The 15963-nt window shown below is 49.3% G+C and overlaps 1 protein-coding gene across 2 annotated transcripts in view; it reads right to left on the bottom strand.

Moving 5' to 3' along the window:
* Positions 1-2988: 2988 nt before the first annotated feature.
* CLUAP1 (clusterin associated protein 1) overlaps positions 2989-15963 on the bottom strand; it is a 61505-nt gene continuing 48530 nt past the window's right edge. The window contains exons 10-13 of one of the 2 annotated variants that reach the window (XM_017808932.1): positions 13726-13830; positions 5648-5703; positions 3778-3831; positions 2989-3498 (exon numbers count right to left, since the gene is read on the bottom strand). In XM_017808932.1, coding sequence (XP_017664421.1) covers positions 3346-3498; positions 3778-3831; positions 5648-5703; positions 13726-13830 — 368 coding nt within the window. In that variant the 3' untranslated portion in view covers positions 2989-3345. The remainder of the gene's footprint in view (positions 3499-3777; positions 3832-5647; positions 5704-13725; positions 13831-15963) is intronic. The other variant, XM_017808933.1, reaches the window with a different exon arrangement.

Genomic DNA, 15963 nt, shown 5'->3' with positions numbered 1-15963 from the left:
ATCCAGGCTCTGGGGGAGCTTCAAGGAATGAGCAAAACACAAAAAGGAGGGAGGAGGGGGCAGATCCCACATGCCAGACCTTGGTTTCGTGGGTGATTTATCTTCAGGCAGCAGCAACCCCTCCTGTGATCTCCACGGGGTTACAGTGCTGTGCTTGGACCCTGACTCAGACAAGGTGCATCCTGGACCTCTGCTCTGTCCCAGCCCAAGTCACTGTGGGCAAATGTTGCAACACCCCCAATGGGGCTCCAGGGCTCTGCTCCCAGTGCCAGCTCTTCTCTGTCTTCTGCTTCTGGCAAGGATCCCAGAAGAACTGGGTGAAAAGCAGACAGGGTTCACAGCAGCCCCTTCTCACCTGGTTAAATACAGCCTGGTCCTGCAGGCTCCCCTTGAAATGCCATAAGGACACAGGAGGTTTGCTGATTCCTTGCTTGGATGAGGGCGGTGCTGTGGACCTGGGCACTCACAGCAGGATCCTGGGCTGTTGCTGTGCCCTCAGTAACAGGTTGGTGCTGATCAGACATGCCTGAAGGGCTCGGTAGAGCTGTTCTCTAGTGAAGAGACAGGCAACTCAAGGCATAGGAGCAGAACCATCTAGAAAGACCTTTGGAAATGAAAGGTCCTCAGGAAAATGGGAGGAGTAGGAGGGTAAATGTAAGAGGACCAGCACTGCAGGATGAGCTGTCTCCAGCACAGTGTCCGGGTGCTACACCAGGACTACCTCAGCTCCCTGCCCCTCCAGCTCAGGCTGGGGTTCTTGGGTCTCCTGCTGTTGCCATCAGTGACAAGTTCTGTGGCCTTGGGATGCGTCCTCCCCATGTCCCAGCTGCAGGCAAGGTCTGCCCTAGCAGGTCACCCTTTGGGCAGGCTGCTGAAAGCAGAGGTGCCAGGTGATGCCTTAGTGTGCATGGCACAGACCCAGTGGCTCTCCAGAAGGTGCCAGGTTTGCAGGTGAACCAGTAGCCGAACTATGAACCTCCCAGAGCCCCCTCCAGCCACTGCCCCCCTCCCCACTCCACCCCAGCCAGAGCCCACTCTGAGACACGCTGGCACACTCGGGGCAGTGACTGCAGGGACCCTGGGGCTGACACCAGGAACGCTGGGCTGAGCTGTGGGTATGTACATACTTGGAAATAAACTGGTTCCCAGATGAGAAGATGCTTTGTGCAGCCTTCCCCTTGCATTGCACGACGCAGGGGGTGAGCTGTGCTCCACTGCCCTGGCTGCAGATCCTGAGCTGGAAGCTCAGTTCACTGGCACAGGGGTGGCTGCTGATGGTGATGCTGTTCTGGCCTGGCACAAGGAGCTGCAACACAAACTGTGGCCTCCCTAACCCTGGCTGGCCATGCTGGAAGGCTAGGTGGCAGTGCTGCCTGAAGAGAGGCTCTGGCTCTGTGCACACAAGGTATGAAGTCTCTTTTTAACTCTTTCCTATAATATAGGAAATAAACACAGAAAACTGTAACTCTTAAACTGCAGCCCAGACTGGGAGACTGGGCCCTGTCTCGTAGGATGTCATTCCCATGGGTCAGATACATCACAGAATCCCAGAATGTTTTGGGTTGGAAGGTTAAAGCTCATCTCATTCCACCCCCTGCCATGGACAGGGACACCTTCCACTAGCCCAGGCTGCTCCAAGCCCCATCCAAGGTGGCCTTGGACACTTCCAGGGATGGGGCAGCCACAGCTTCTCTGGGCAACCTGTGCCAGGGCCTCCCCACCCTCACAGCCAAGAATTTCTTTCCAATATCCCATCTAGCCCTTCTCTCTGGCAGTGGGAAGCCATTCCCCCTTGTCCTGCCCCTTCATCCCTTGTCCCAAGTGCTCTCCAGCTCTCTTGGAGCTTCTTCAGGCACTGGAAGGGGCTCTCAGGTCTCCCTGGAACCTTTTCTTTTCCAAGCTGAACAGCACACATGGAGGACCAGAGTGGATTCCCTGCATAACATGGGAAAACATTCTGGGAATGGGTCCTAAAATCAGCACCTTCCCACCCCTCAGGAGAGGGATGTGTTAAGCACATACACCTTCCCCCTGGCTGTCACAGGACCACCCTAATGGCTCTGAAGTAGGTGTTTGCCCTTCTCTATCTGCCTTCTTTGAAATAAGCTGCAAAAAGCCAACTAAGAAGGACAAGGAAGCATCCAAACTGTCAGCCAGTCAGCTCAGCACATCACTGCACCCACACACCCCCCATTACCACCCAAAAACGGGCTGTATTTACCTGTCAGCTTTTCTCCCAGCTTGACATGACATTTCAAGCTCTGGGCTCTGCTGATGGGGCACTTTTTTGGGTGTGACAGTTCCACCCTTGGGGTCAGAGATGAAAAACCTCTCAGTTTTTTAAGCAACTTCTGTGCACTCCTTCCTTCATTAATGGAGAGACTGGACCTGAGTGCAGACCTCAGAAGGGGTCGAAAGCAAAGTTACTCGCTGGTGTAAAAAGGTGAAGGGCAGGAGCACAGCCAGGGCTCTGACTGCCCTGATGAACACACACCCCAACAAACTCTTCTCATCGAGCACTGATTCCTGCTCCTCTGAAGACAAACTGTGATGCTAAAGCAGAGCCAAAAGAAAAGAGACAGCCCCCAGACAAATCTGAACAGACCTTCACTGATGGCATCAGCACAATGTACTGAACAAAAGCCCAGATTTTGGCCCATCTGAATGCCTAAATCTGAGCCTACCCCGGTAGCCCCAGTATAATGAAAGGGTTAATTTAATATGGATTTGGTTACAGCACATCTCTCAGGCTGCTCTCAGGGCACTCAAGCTCAGCCCACTGAAGTTTGAGACAATTCCCACTGACACAGCTGAAATACCCTTGGTGGCATTTGAGGACCTCTTCACTTGTTTCCCAGTTTTAACTTCAGTCCTTCAGTCTAATTGGAGCTGCTCTTAGCAGAGACAAGCCCTTGATTAGGTAAAGGATATGTTTAGGATAAATAGATTTAAGCCAGATTTAAAATCAATTTAAATGCATTCCCAGAGTAGCTTTTAATCCAGTTTTATTAAGCAAAAAAAAACTGTTTGGACATAATAAAATGCAGGGAAATCAGGTACACAGTGCTCACTGGAGTGAGACTTCTGGCACTGCAGTGCACGAGAGCCAGTTTAGTGCAATTATGGAAATAACATCACATTACTGTGATTCTCATTATGGATAAACTGCTCATGCTTCGAGAGTCACAAGCCTGGCAATCCGAGTTTAATTTTTAAGTTTAATGACCATTATTCACCAACTCCTAAATTCATGCTGACACGCACTTTTCAAATGGCAGGATATTTGCTCCTGGCCTGCATTCTCTCCAAAGTTTCTGTTTCAAGACGCCTCCTGCTCCTGAAGAGTCAGAAGTCATTATCACTTTGCTCCAGTGGCTCTGGCTTCCTTGCTCGGTGGCTGGATTTGCTTGGGGAGATTTCCATGCTGTCATCTTCCAGATCATCCTCCTCCTCATCATCATCTTCATCCAGGTCAATCTCACTGTCCCCCGAGTCCTCCTGAAGGAAAGGAAACAAGAGGCCATAACCACTTCAGCTGTCCCATGGCAAGGCCACTTTGCCAGCTCAACAGGAAGGGATGGCAGTGCTGGCTCCCTCCCTGCACTCCCAGCTGACTGCAAACCTCCCTCCCCACCCCACAGAGCTGACAAACATGAACTCCTTGACTTCTGCTGGATCTGGGGTATTAAAAACCTGGCAGGGTGTTTAACTTTAAAGTGATACCTTGTGAGAATCAAGGTGAAGTGGAAGAAAATGAACTGCAGGAGAGGAACCCACCTGTGCCTTGGTGGTGACCTTGTGCGAGCCTGGCCGTGCTGGGGCAGGTGTCCCCTTGGAGAACCAGAGTGGAAGGAACAAGAGAGGCAGAGCAGGGAAAAAAAATGTACAAGAACATAAAAGAAAACAGAAAGTAACCAAGGTGGGAGCAGGGGAGAAGGCAGCAAAGGCAGGCACAGCTCTGGCATCATGCACCACACCAGCAAGGGACAGAGGCTCTGAGGCAGGCTGAAGCCTGCTCTCTTCCTAACTCCATGAACTCCTTGAGGGGTTCAAACCAGCCTCAGTTTCCTTCCCTCATCTTGGACACAGAAGCCTGTGAGGGTTCCTGAGTGAGCCTCTCAGCCCCTGGGCCTCCTGAGAGGATGATTCCCAGAGCAGAGCCATAAGACAATCGCAGCTGAGGGGTTCCAGCTGAGGGCAATTGGAGGCTGAAGGCCTTGGCTTTCCACACCTGGATACAATGGAGCTGTGCCAGCAGGGAGAAAGCAGTGAACAGGAAAGTCTAAAGGGAAGAGAAGCAACACAGGATGACTATCCAAATCTGTCATGAACATGGTCAAGGACAATAAGGTGACATCTTCACATACAGCACAGGCATTCCTGACCCTCCCAGAAACAGGTCAGAATGCCAAGGGCATAAATCATTCCCCAGGAGGCAACAACAGCCTTGACCACACCCAGTCCTGCAGGAGCAAAGAGCAGAGCAGGGGCTGCAAGTTACTCTCCAGAGACAAGGTGAGGGTGCCCAAGGAAGCTGTGGCTGCCCCATCCCTGCAAGTGTCCAAGGCCAGGCTGGACGGGGCTTGGAGCAACCTGGGCTGGTGGAAGGTGTCCCTGCCCATGGCAGGGGGTGGAATGAGATGAGCTTTAAGGTCCCTTCCAACCCAAACCATTCTGGGATTCAAAGAGATGTCTGAACTGCCCTCCTCGAGCCAGGCAGCACTGCAGGGGTATCTGCAGGGAGACAGGAAGGCTCCATCCACACCAGGAATTAACAGCAGCACAGGTTCAAACACAAGGCCACAATCATCATAGCTGTACTATCTTCTAGCACAGTTTTGGCCTGTGCCAACCAGCACTCTTCAAAACAATAATCCATCACCATGAGGAGAACAGGGCAGCCCCACTGCTCCCAGGATGCCAGCAGGTTTTTGGGAAGATGGAAAGAGCTTCCTGTATGGATGCAAATCACACCACAGCAGCTGGCTTCAGCTGCCTAGTGCAGATGTAGCCACTCAGGTGTGCCCAGAGGCACAGAAAAGTTGTCCACGGATGCCAAGGGCTGGGCACAGACACAGAACAAGTGCCTCCTGTACAAACCTGTGTGTGCCTTTTAGACTCTGCCCGCTCACCACATAAACCACAACCAGATGCAAAGCCAGGAGCCCTGGGACAGCAGGAATCCCAAGGGATAAAGCTCACAGTCCTGCTCTCATCCCTGTCCCATCATTTGGATGACTGATGCTGCCACTACAGGCCATGGAGAGGGTCCCAGGCGTACGTTTTTAGAGCAACAAAAGGGGATTTACGTCCATGTACCTAACTCCTGCTGCCCTGCACTGATCCCTCTTGCCAGCACTCTGCCCCCACAGCTCACCAAAACAGCATTCCTGCAGCCTGTGTGCCACGAGTTGTGCACTGCAGGACGAGGCGAAAGCACACGGAGCACACGGACCCCAAGAGCAAAGGAAAAATAGGGAATCTGTGTCTATGCTGATGAGAGAGCACAGTTAAAGGAAAGGAGGGGAAAAGCAGGCCTGGGGCATGAGGATTCAGTAGATAAAAGGTGTTTCTCTAGCTGAGGAGAGGGCTGGCACTCTAAAGCACTGTCAGGGAAGCTCTACAGACACATGGGATGGTTACTTACATCTTCCTCCGTGTCTCCACCTTGCATTGTTCCCACGATCCGTGTGCCAGCTCTTCCTGCAAGAGCAAAGAGAATCACCATAAAGCCTGGCTCATGGTTACAGGGAGGCAGAAAAAGCTCAGAGTTTACATTTTAAGGACAAGTCAAACAGCAGTGAGAGGATGAGATCCCAGTGCACGTGAGGTCCCCCCCTTGTTAAGCCTTCAGAGCTCAGGAGAGGGTAGAAGAGGATATGTCTGACAGTAATTCCAGTCAGGATGATAATTCCAGAGCTACCTTATAACAGTTCTGACAGGACAAGAGCTGAGAGACACATTAAGAAACAGGAATTTCTATCTGAACAAAAGAAATCACTTCTGTTTTACTGTGAGGGTGGTGAAACATGGAGACAAAGTTGCCTAGAGAAGTTGCAGAGTTATTCATGGAGATATTCAAAACCCAGCTGGGTGTGGTCCTGGAAAACCAGCTCAAACCTCCTGTTTGAGCAGAGGGGTTGGACTCCATGATCTGGAGAGGTCCCTTCCAGCCCCAAAAATCTGTGAATTGACATATTCCTTCCTCTGCTTTGGTAGACAGAGAACAAAAGTCTGGGGTTTTTGTATGTGATAAGCCTCCTGTCCTTTAGAAAGCTCAGATCCTTTCTGATATTCCAGGAGGGACTGACTTCTCACAGGAATTCCTGGCAGTGCCAAGGCAAACCTCAAGAATTTCCTGTTGAGAGTTTGATGTGTAAGTCTGAAGGGGGAGGTGGAGACCTCAGGGCTGCAGGGAGCTCACTGAAAAGGGAGACCACACTTGTGCTTTGCTGTTTTTGGCAATGCAGAGGCCACAGGAAATGGGGAAGATGCTACCAAGGTCTCCTTTGCTAGGAAGAGAGCCTGGAAGGTGTTGGGAAAGGGGAAATGCTGTGTGTGGGATGCCTGGGTGATTCAGCCCTGCTCCTGCAGCCCCCAGGACGCCCTCAACACTGACCAGATCCTATTTACAGCCGTGCTGTGACCATCCCATTTCACCATCTGCCATCACCAGCTTCCTCTATGTTCCAATCTAGACAATCTAATCCTCACTGTTTTTAGCATGAAAACAAAGCAGCTTTAAGATACATCCTGGCAAACCTCTTTTGTACCTCCCAAGGCACAAAAGATGACAGGTCCCTTCTGTCCCACGCAGATTGATCTGAGTTAGTGGCAGGAAAAAGCTGCCTAACTCACCCACAACTCACTAAAAAACCTTTGTTGCATCAAGGCAGATAATTTAAAGGATTTTATGTCTTTAGATAAAAAGCAGTGTCCTCTACTGACCGGACAGTGGAGATGGAACTGTAAGATTTCCAGACAGAAGATCTGCCTTCAAGCTTTTTGGAGACTTTTGCTCTAATTTATGCAAGACTAAACCATATAAATTTGAAGCTGATTACAACTCACATCATTAGACAACAACAGAATCCTCTTTTTTGCCCAGCCTACAGACAGCTCTGAGAGTTGCAAAACTGCAATTTTGCTCTGTAGAAGGCTCAGCATGAAGTGTAAAATTGGGAATTATTACCTCAAAAGGAGAAAGCTGCAGGGAGCTCCTAAAATAAGACAAAGCTGAGAGAGATCCCGAATATAAAAGAAAATCAAGATATCACGTAAGGAGAGTTGATGGAATAGGACAATTCCAAATGCCATGGGAAGAGCTCAGAGATTCCTCACAGAAGGTCTGGAGGATGCTGCTTTTCCAGGACATCCTGTGTGCATCTAACTCCTTACACCTGGAGGAACACGAGAATCAGGTGCTGCCCAGACTTGGATCCCTCCATTGTTTAAGCCAGGAGCACCTCTCTGAACCAGGGACTGTGGGATTGGCAGGATTAGATCCTGCAGGCACAACCCTGGGATGCTCCCAGAAGGGACCCCAGGACGCAGATGGGCTGGAGTACAATCCTGGGACAGTCCTAGGAGAGACTGCAGGATGGAGAGGGGCTGGGGCTTCCCCTGTGCACCCAGCTGTAAAGAGGACAGCAAGCAGATTTTCCACGTTATTTGAACTTTCACATCACAACCCCCCAAGTTCCTGTGCGTGGGAGCATGGACAGGCAGATGGCCACGGAATTTCCATGTGTGCTGGAGGAGAGGCAGGAAAGAGAGGAGTCACATGCAGGGGGCAGGGAGGGCTGGGGAAGCTGTCACTTGATTTCCTGGGTTCAGCTTGGCTGGGCTCAGCTCACAGCGCCCTCAGAGCCGTGTCACTCCGGCCACGGGAGCTCCTGCAGCTCCCAGGCGGGTGGGAGCCTGTTGTGTTTACTCACACATAATGTGACTCCAGCCGGGACAGGCTGCACGAAGTGATAATTAGGAAAAATGCTCGTAGCGACCAGACAGTAATTCACTGCAGCTTCGGAGTCAAATCTAATCTCCAGGCAGCGCCACAGTTTACAGCCACCAAGCATCCATGATTTGAAGCCTGTGAGCGTTTGCCCTTTTCCCTCTGTGTGATATATGCCATTGTACCAGCCTGTGCAGCTTCCTACAACGGAGCCACAGGACTGCAATGATTTCCAGCTTCTCACTGGGCAGTGGGTACACATTAACCCTGTGTCTGACAGCAAGAAGAGATGCACAACCTGTGGGGTCCAGCCAGCCCCTGGGGAGGGGAGGGTGGATTTGCAGCTGAAACATTTTGCTCTCAGTCTGCAGATCTGCATGGCCAGAGCTTCATGCAAATTCACAGCAAGAGCTTGGAGAAGACACTTCCCTCCACAACACATCCCCTTCCACACAGAGAAAACTGGGATAAACCTCTGGCCTGAACTTTCTAATCTGTGTGTGCTTTGGGCACTGTGTTCTTAATCACAGAATCATGGAATGCCCTGAGCTGAAAGGGACTCACAAGGACCATTGAGTCCAACTCCCTGCCCAGGACACCCCAACAATCCCACCCTGTCCCTGAGAGCGTTGTCCAAACGCTCCTGGAGCTCTGTCAGCCTTGGGGCTGTGCCCACTGCCCTGGGGAGCCTGGTCAGTGCCCAACCACCCTTTGGGGGAAGAACCTTTTCCTGATACCCAACCTAACCCTGCCCTGACACAGCTCCAGCCGTTCCCCGGGTCCTGTCACTGCTCACAGCTTGGAGCTGCCCCTCCACTGCCCCCGTGAGGAAGCTGCAGACGCTGTTGAGGTCTGACCTCAGTCTCCTCTTCTCCAGACTGAATAGACCTCAAGAGCCCTGAGCTGCTTCTCAGATCCTTCCCCATCCTTGTGACCCTCCCTTGGACACTCTCCAGCACCTTTAGATCCTTCTGATATGATGGTGTCCAGAACAGCCCCGGGAGCTGAGGTGAGGGCACTTCAGGGCAGAGCAGAGCAGGACAATCCCCTCCCTTAGCACAAGGCTCTGATCTCAGCAACATCTTCCAGGCACTGCCAAAATCCAGAGGTTCTTTAAGCTCACCACAGGGGAGCTGTGGTGCTGCCCAGGGGAGCGCACTTTAACTTATTTCTTACACCTCTATGGAAAGGAAATCCACTTGGAAGTGAGGGACCTGTCTCCCATGATTTAAGAGCTACAGCCCCTCCCTCCTCCTTCTCCACCAGGTCCAGTGTCATGATGGCCTGGCTGACAGTGCACAGCAACACCTCCTTCCTCCAGGAAGCACCTCCTGACACAAAACCTACAGCCAATGACACCTCTGCAGGGAGCAGATGCCAAGGAGGAGGAAGAAAGTTTAATTTAAGACAAATTAATTTCTCCGAATTCTAAACACGGCCCCTTTTCAGTGTTCCCAAATACACCTGATTGCCCCCTTTCCCCAGCTACATGAGCCTAGTAATACTGCCCAACAGCTGCTATATCAGGGAACTAAAGTCTGCAAAGACTCTTATCTGGGGGACAGGAATCTGCAGAGATCCACACAGAAATACAGGAAAATAAGTGCAGCTGCACCAGCCTTCTGGGTTGGTTTCCTCAGAGCACTGACAATCAGATCTGTGGCTCAAACACTGTTTTTCTCTCCCATTTGACCTGAAGAGGCAAGGAATAAGAGACTAATCTGACTGCCCCAAATGTTTTTATAAGGTTTACAATTAGGACTTGGTTTGGTTTACCAGAAAAGTATATTCCCTCCAGGAGCACAGCCACAAGAACCCACACACGCCATGTGCACAAAGCCCCAGTCAGAGTAAAATTGCCCTTGAGGAAGTTCACAAGGAAGGAATTTATTTAAGTTCTAAAAGCAGGATCAGTTTGGTGGAGTCCTCTGAGGTGTTCTGAGCAGGTGCACTTTTGCAATTTTCTCCCTTGATTTCATATATCACCTTCAAACAGCTGGAGAACCTGAACCCTGCCAATGCACGGCCAGACCCACTCCCTGTGCCTCAGCCTTCTCCCTCTGCCACCACCATGGAATGTGTGAAAGCCAGACCCTTTCACCTCACTTCCACAGACTCTGGATTAAGGCAAACACGTGCCAGGAGATGCCTGCAAACACCAGGGCTCCTCAGGAGCCATCAGGAAGACAGCAGCTGGCCAGGGCAGAGGAGATTTTTTTTGTTGCTCTGTACTTTTTGATAACTGCCAAGAAATCAGACAGGGATTTTCAGAGAAGCTCTGGGGTTACAAACAACATTCCCAAATCCCTGATGGACTGGAAAGGTAAGAATTCAGTGCCCAGCAGAGCCTGTGTCACAGCTGCTGTTCCTGACTCACCTCTGCCCACCTGGTGCCATGTGGGGTCTAAAGCTCTCCCTTCTGTGAGGATACCCAAATCTAATCTGGCCTCTGAAAAAGCACCTGCAAGCCCCACTGCAGATTCCTGATGTTTTTACGACTCAGGCCTTGCCATGCTGGCCCTGCTGGGACACCAGGAGGACACCTGAGCCTGTGGCAGAGGTTTACATGTGCAGCACCCTTGGCAAATCCTCCCTGGGGGCACTTCAGCGTGGCATGACTCTGAACAAGACATTTTCTTCTGTTCTTTTTCAAAAACACAAGCTCCAGGCACTCTGCAGCAGTGGGCAGAACCTGATGGCTGTTTCTTAAGGGTTTCTGAACAGTCTGTTGGGGGGAATGACTTGGGAAGGGAGATGACATCCTGCACTCAGCTGTGTGCTGGTGAGAGGCAGCTGTCCCTGTGGATGAATCTGAGAGATCAGGGATGGGATCACACAGCATCTGAGTGTGCCCACACAGCTGCAGTGGGCTTCAGATTATTTTTTTTTAAATAAACACTCATTTCCACAACAGAGAGGAACGCAACATTTTGAGAAAACCTGCAGATTTGTTGCCACCCTGTATTTGTAAAGATAAATGTACTTGCACATGTCTCTTGGTCTTGGGCTCAGAGATGTAATTTCCTTTAGGAACCAGAGGGAAGGAGAAAATAGACTATTATTTAACATGTGGCTTTAAAAATTAGGCAGGTGACAGCCACAGGAACTCAATGTGAACAAGATATCCATCAAGAAGCAGGCAGCTGTTGCACATTCCCAATTGAATCCCTCCACTCTCCTGTGTATCAATCTCACACCTCTGGTTTCTACACACCTAGGGGAGTTAAAAGGGAAGGCAAACAGCCTAGAAATTCTGTGGCAGAAATCTGAACACAGCCACAAGCTGGAGAAAGAATTTGCACAAGTGGAGTCTGACAATCTCCACTGAGAGCAGGACTTTCCTGCTTTTCAGCAGGAGGGGCTTGGAAACAGGGCTGTGTAGGCTCACCTGAGAAGACTTCTATGTCAAAGCTTCCATTTTCCCTAAAGGATTTAAAAAAAAAAAAAAAGAGGGGTAATTCAGCCTCTGCAGCCTTCCCCCAGCATCCAGGGTACACAGGCATTCAGTGCCCTCACTGCCCAGCTCCTCAGCACATCATCATCACACTGATTCCCTGGGTCAGGGCTGCCAAAGCAAGAGGCTGCAGGAGAGCTGCTTCTCACTGTGTGGCTTTAGACTGATTGTCTGCTGAAAAATAGAGTTTAGCAAAGCTGTCTTCTTACAGGAAAGACACAAAAAAGGCTGAAGTTGTTCCTGTCTCAAGTGGTGAAATGGTCTCTGTGGTCTGGACAGGACAAAAATTCCCCTTAACACCAACATTATAAAAGTAAACAAGAGCTGAAGCATTCAGATAATTGGTTTACAGGAGCTGAAGGACCCTGGCAGTGTGGAATAGAGGGTGATTTACTACAGACAGGCACAGTTCCACAGATCTGCAAGGGCAGACTCTTCCAGCTTCATTCTGTAGCACTGCCCTGTGTGCCAGCTTGTGTGTCCCAGTCTGGCACTGCTGCCACTGGGAAGGGGAGAGATCCTCCTGATGCCAAAATGCATTTCAGACTGGTCCAAGAGGCTGCAAAGATGGATCTGCACACATAATCACAACATCACTTCAAAATCTGCCACTTCTGATAGCATGGATGACAAAAATCCAGTTAGTTCAAGGGGAGACTGGACAGGTTCTCAGGAGAAAATAAATCTGCTGAGGGTTAGATTAAATTTGTGGAAGCCACATCTGGCTCAGGAAATACTCATGGAGGTTGAAACAGATTGAGAGCAGGAGGGAACCTGAGGGAAGTTCCTACACTCTTCCCTAGACATTTTCTTTCAGACAGTGGTGGGGAGAGAAGATCAGGCTGGATGGACCCTCTGCCTGATCCAGCACAGCAGCTTCTGCATTCCCAGGGCAAGACTTTGCACTGGTGTTTCTTCTGGTCCTGTCCCTTGTTCCCTGGGAGAACAGCCTGACCCCCACCTGGCTCCACTCTCCTGTCAGGGAGTTGTAGAGAGCAGCAGTAAGTCAAGAGGATAATTATCTGCCAGTAGTAGTTTACTGAACATCAGAAGGAGACCCAGAGGAGCACAGAAATCAATCTAAACAGCACAGCAGAGAAAACATCTCATAGATTTGAACTGCTTAAGTCTGACAAGCTCATTTTGAGTCTCCATTAAGTGTAATTAATGATAACAAAGCTCTTCCTAGAAAAAAATTCTACTCGTCACAAAATCTACAACTTCTGTAATAAAGCTTTTTACTCTTAAAACTGGTATTAAGAGATGGTTGACATCGCCAGGTTATGGTGCCCTCTGAACTGAAGTTACAGACAGTTACACAGTCACTTCCAAAGCTCTAAAATCCGTGTACAAACCTTTCCCTGAGAAATGGCAATGTAAAAATCCTTAGGGAATATCAGTGTTTCTAGCACTTATCAAGATTTCTCTATTTTTATGAAAACCAGTGGAAAGGAGGATAAAAATGCTTGAATTACATTGACTTGAGAGTGTCAGCTTCTTCCTCTGGTCTCAGAGAGGGGAGAGAAGAATTCCACTCAGAAAAACGCCACATATTTGCAGTTTATCTAATGAACAGGTTCCAGCAGAAGTGGTGGCACATGAAATTCCCTACACAGGCACTTCCTACAGACCCCAGAGAGGCTTTGGCTGGCGGTTCAGGATCCCTCACTGCCAACACAGAGCACTAACCTGATTACCTGGGTGCATTTTGCTTGACTCCAGACTAAGCAGAGCAATTCTTTTCCCACATCAGTGAAACACAGACCCCCCCTCCCCAGTAATTCCTCTAAGACCAGGACCTGTAACTCTTCTGAGCAGGGCTCCAGTGGGATCAGCACCAGAGGCTGCAATTCCACTCCACATGAGCTAGGATAGAAGACAGACATCCCTCCCTGAAAGCAGCAGCTCAGGTGTGTTACCCCTGTGCCCACATCAGTGCAGGCAGCTTTATGGACTCACTGAAGGTCTCCTTTTGAAAAAGCCTCTGCCAGAACAAGTGCCAACAGCTAAAGGGAAATAAATGCTTTGCAATGAGAAATGGCATTGCTTTCCTGAGGCTTTGTATGAAGCTACTTCAACAATCTCTAAGACAATACCAAGGCAGGTTTTTTCTCACACAGTGATTTTTTCCCCCAGTAAATTAATTTGCTCCCCCAAAACCACTGTTTTCTCCACAAGGCTTTATCCTCCTGCAGCTCCTGAGAACTGAGCGGTGCCAACGTCCTGAACTGCAACAGGGTCTTCTCACATCTGAAGTGACTCAGGTAATTCCAGCATATCCTTCTGAATAAAGGCAAGGAAGGAAGGGTTAGGATACCTTGCAGCAGAGCTTCTGTACTGGTGTGCTGCTTCATGATCTGCCCTTCCAGTTCACTGTCAGATCCTTCATCCTCCGGAATGTCGATGTCAGAATCATCATTTCCTGGTTAAAAACAAAAGCAGTTGGTTAATATCACTAAACCAACCCCTGACTCAGAGCAGCAGCTGGGCACAGGAGATACCAGCAGTCTCTACCTTTGTTCAAGCCCAACATTAATTAAAAATGCAGCTGCAGAGAGCATTGGCTCTACTGAAGAGTACAGGAAAATAGCCAATATCCACATCCTAAGGAGAAATCTTTCTGCATGTAAGTGCCAAAGCAGCACACACCATAAACAACTGTCTTGGGATAATCCCAGATTGTACCATAAATGTGCTGTTTAAATACCCCCTCTGGGTATGAATGAAGGTGCTATTTCAGCAACTGATTTAAAGATAAAACTCTTTTAAAAGTTTTTGGGAAGTTATTAACACATCTTTACATATCATTTTGTGTCTTTACCCTGACACAAACAATATCAAAGCCTGTCCCCTTAGTCTCTGCCTTTCATTTAATCATAGGTTAGAAAAGCACAGGGAGACATCCTCAGATATCAGAATGCAGCTACAGCCAAAACCAAGATACCTAGAGAGATAGGAAAGCTTCCCAAGATGCAGGAACTTCTTCAAATATTTCCATCTTCTGTCTTTGTTTCCTTCTCCCTATCCCAAGTAAAGCCTATTTAGTCCCTTAGTCCCAGGTCCCCTGTCACCAAACTACAGGAATTGTATTAAATTGTCCTTCAGATGTTTCAAAAGATGACAGAAGTTTTCAGACACTTAGAAGGGCCTGCAAGGACAAGGGCAAGACTGTTCTCCAGGTCAGTCCCACCTTAAGGTCCACATGCATAGCCAACCAAACTGATCCCCCTCAGAGCCTGTTCTGCAATAAAACTGTGGATGGAAAGTTTGGAGCAGGCTCTGCTCCATTGAAATCTTCTTCTATCCATGAGCTTCTTCCCTCTCTCCTTGCTCATGCCAGCCTGCCTGTGCAAGCTCCTGCTCACCAAGACCAGCTACTGCCACTTGTGATTTACTTCCCCCTTCAAACATTCCACCGACCCTCATCTCCCCTCACTCGTGTGGAGCTCATGAAATCATGGAATATCCTCAGTTGGAAGGAACTCACAAAGACCACTGAGTCCAACTCCTGACTGCCCAGGACACCCCAACAATCCCACCCTGTCCCTGAGAGCGTTGTCCAAGCCCTCTCTGAGCTCTGTCAGCCTTGGGGCTGTGCCCACTGCCCTGGGGAGCCTGGTCAGTGCCCAACCACCCTCTGGGGGAAGAACCTTTCCCTGAGATCCAACCTGACCCTGCCCTGACAAAGACAAGTCCCTCCAAACCAGCTGATCCTACACCCCAGTGCTGCAGGAGCTCATGGAATTACCAGTGCCAGCCCAAACCCAACAGGATCCCATGGGAGGACCCAGCACAGCAACATTTGCTGCTGATTAGTTAGAGAAAATAGGCAATTCTTTCCCAGGTACATTTAATTACACACATGTCTGAGATGAAAATGGAAATAACTACTTTAATTAGGATTAGTAATGAGCTGACACATCTTTGCAATATTTAATTATCAAATATTAGACATTTTTCCATCATGTTTTTCATATTCAATATTAAGTTAATGACAAAATAATAATGGCAAGGGAAGTATTTGATAGCCTGGTAAGATTACAAGGCTCCAGCACTCTCAGCTACAATTTCTATTTGTGTTGCACTTTATTCTTTGGCAAGTGAGGGAATCACTCACTGCTGTGTGACCTCAATGCTGCTTCTGTTTACCTGGCATTTAAGAAAATGAGGTTTTGTTCAGCCCTTGCACAGGCAAACTCTCTAGGAAGAGCCATGAGGATTCAGGTTCATGCTCTCTATGTGAAAGAATGAGTTTATTACACCTGTGATGGCTCTTACTGCTACTAAAGCGCCCTCATTCTTGGTTTTTTGTGGATTTTTTTTTCTTTTTTCTTTTTTTAGGAGCAATTTCTCCCTTCCAGGCTTTGTCATTTGTGCTCCTGTTAGCCAGCCCCACTGGCCAGAGCTTTTTTCTCCTTGCTGGGATCTCCTGAGCATGAACTGCCAGCTGAGCTGGGACTAATGGCTTCCCTCTGCCAGAGGGCAGAGTTAGATGGAACAGTGGGAAGAGATTCTTCCCTGTGAGGGTGGTGAGGCCCTGGCACAGGTTGCCCAG

This window comes from Lepidothrix coronata, unplaced genomic scaffold (genome assembly GCF_001604755.1).
Source record: "Lepidothrix coronata isolate B3197 unplaced genomic scaffold, Lepidothrix_coronata-1.0 Scaffold24, whole genome shotgun sequence".
Lineage (NCBI taxonomy): Eukaryota > Metazoa > Chordata > Aves > Passeriformes > Pipridae > Lepidothrix > Lepidothrix coronata.
Note: the sequence above shows the minus strand (reverse complement) of the source record. Positions and strands in the feature narration are given on the sequence as shown.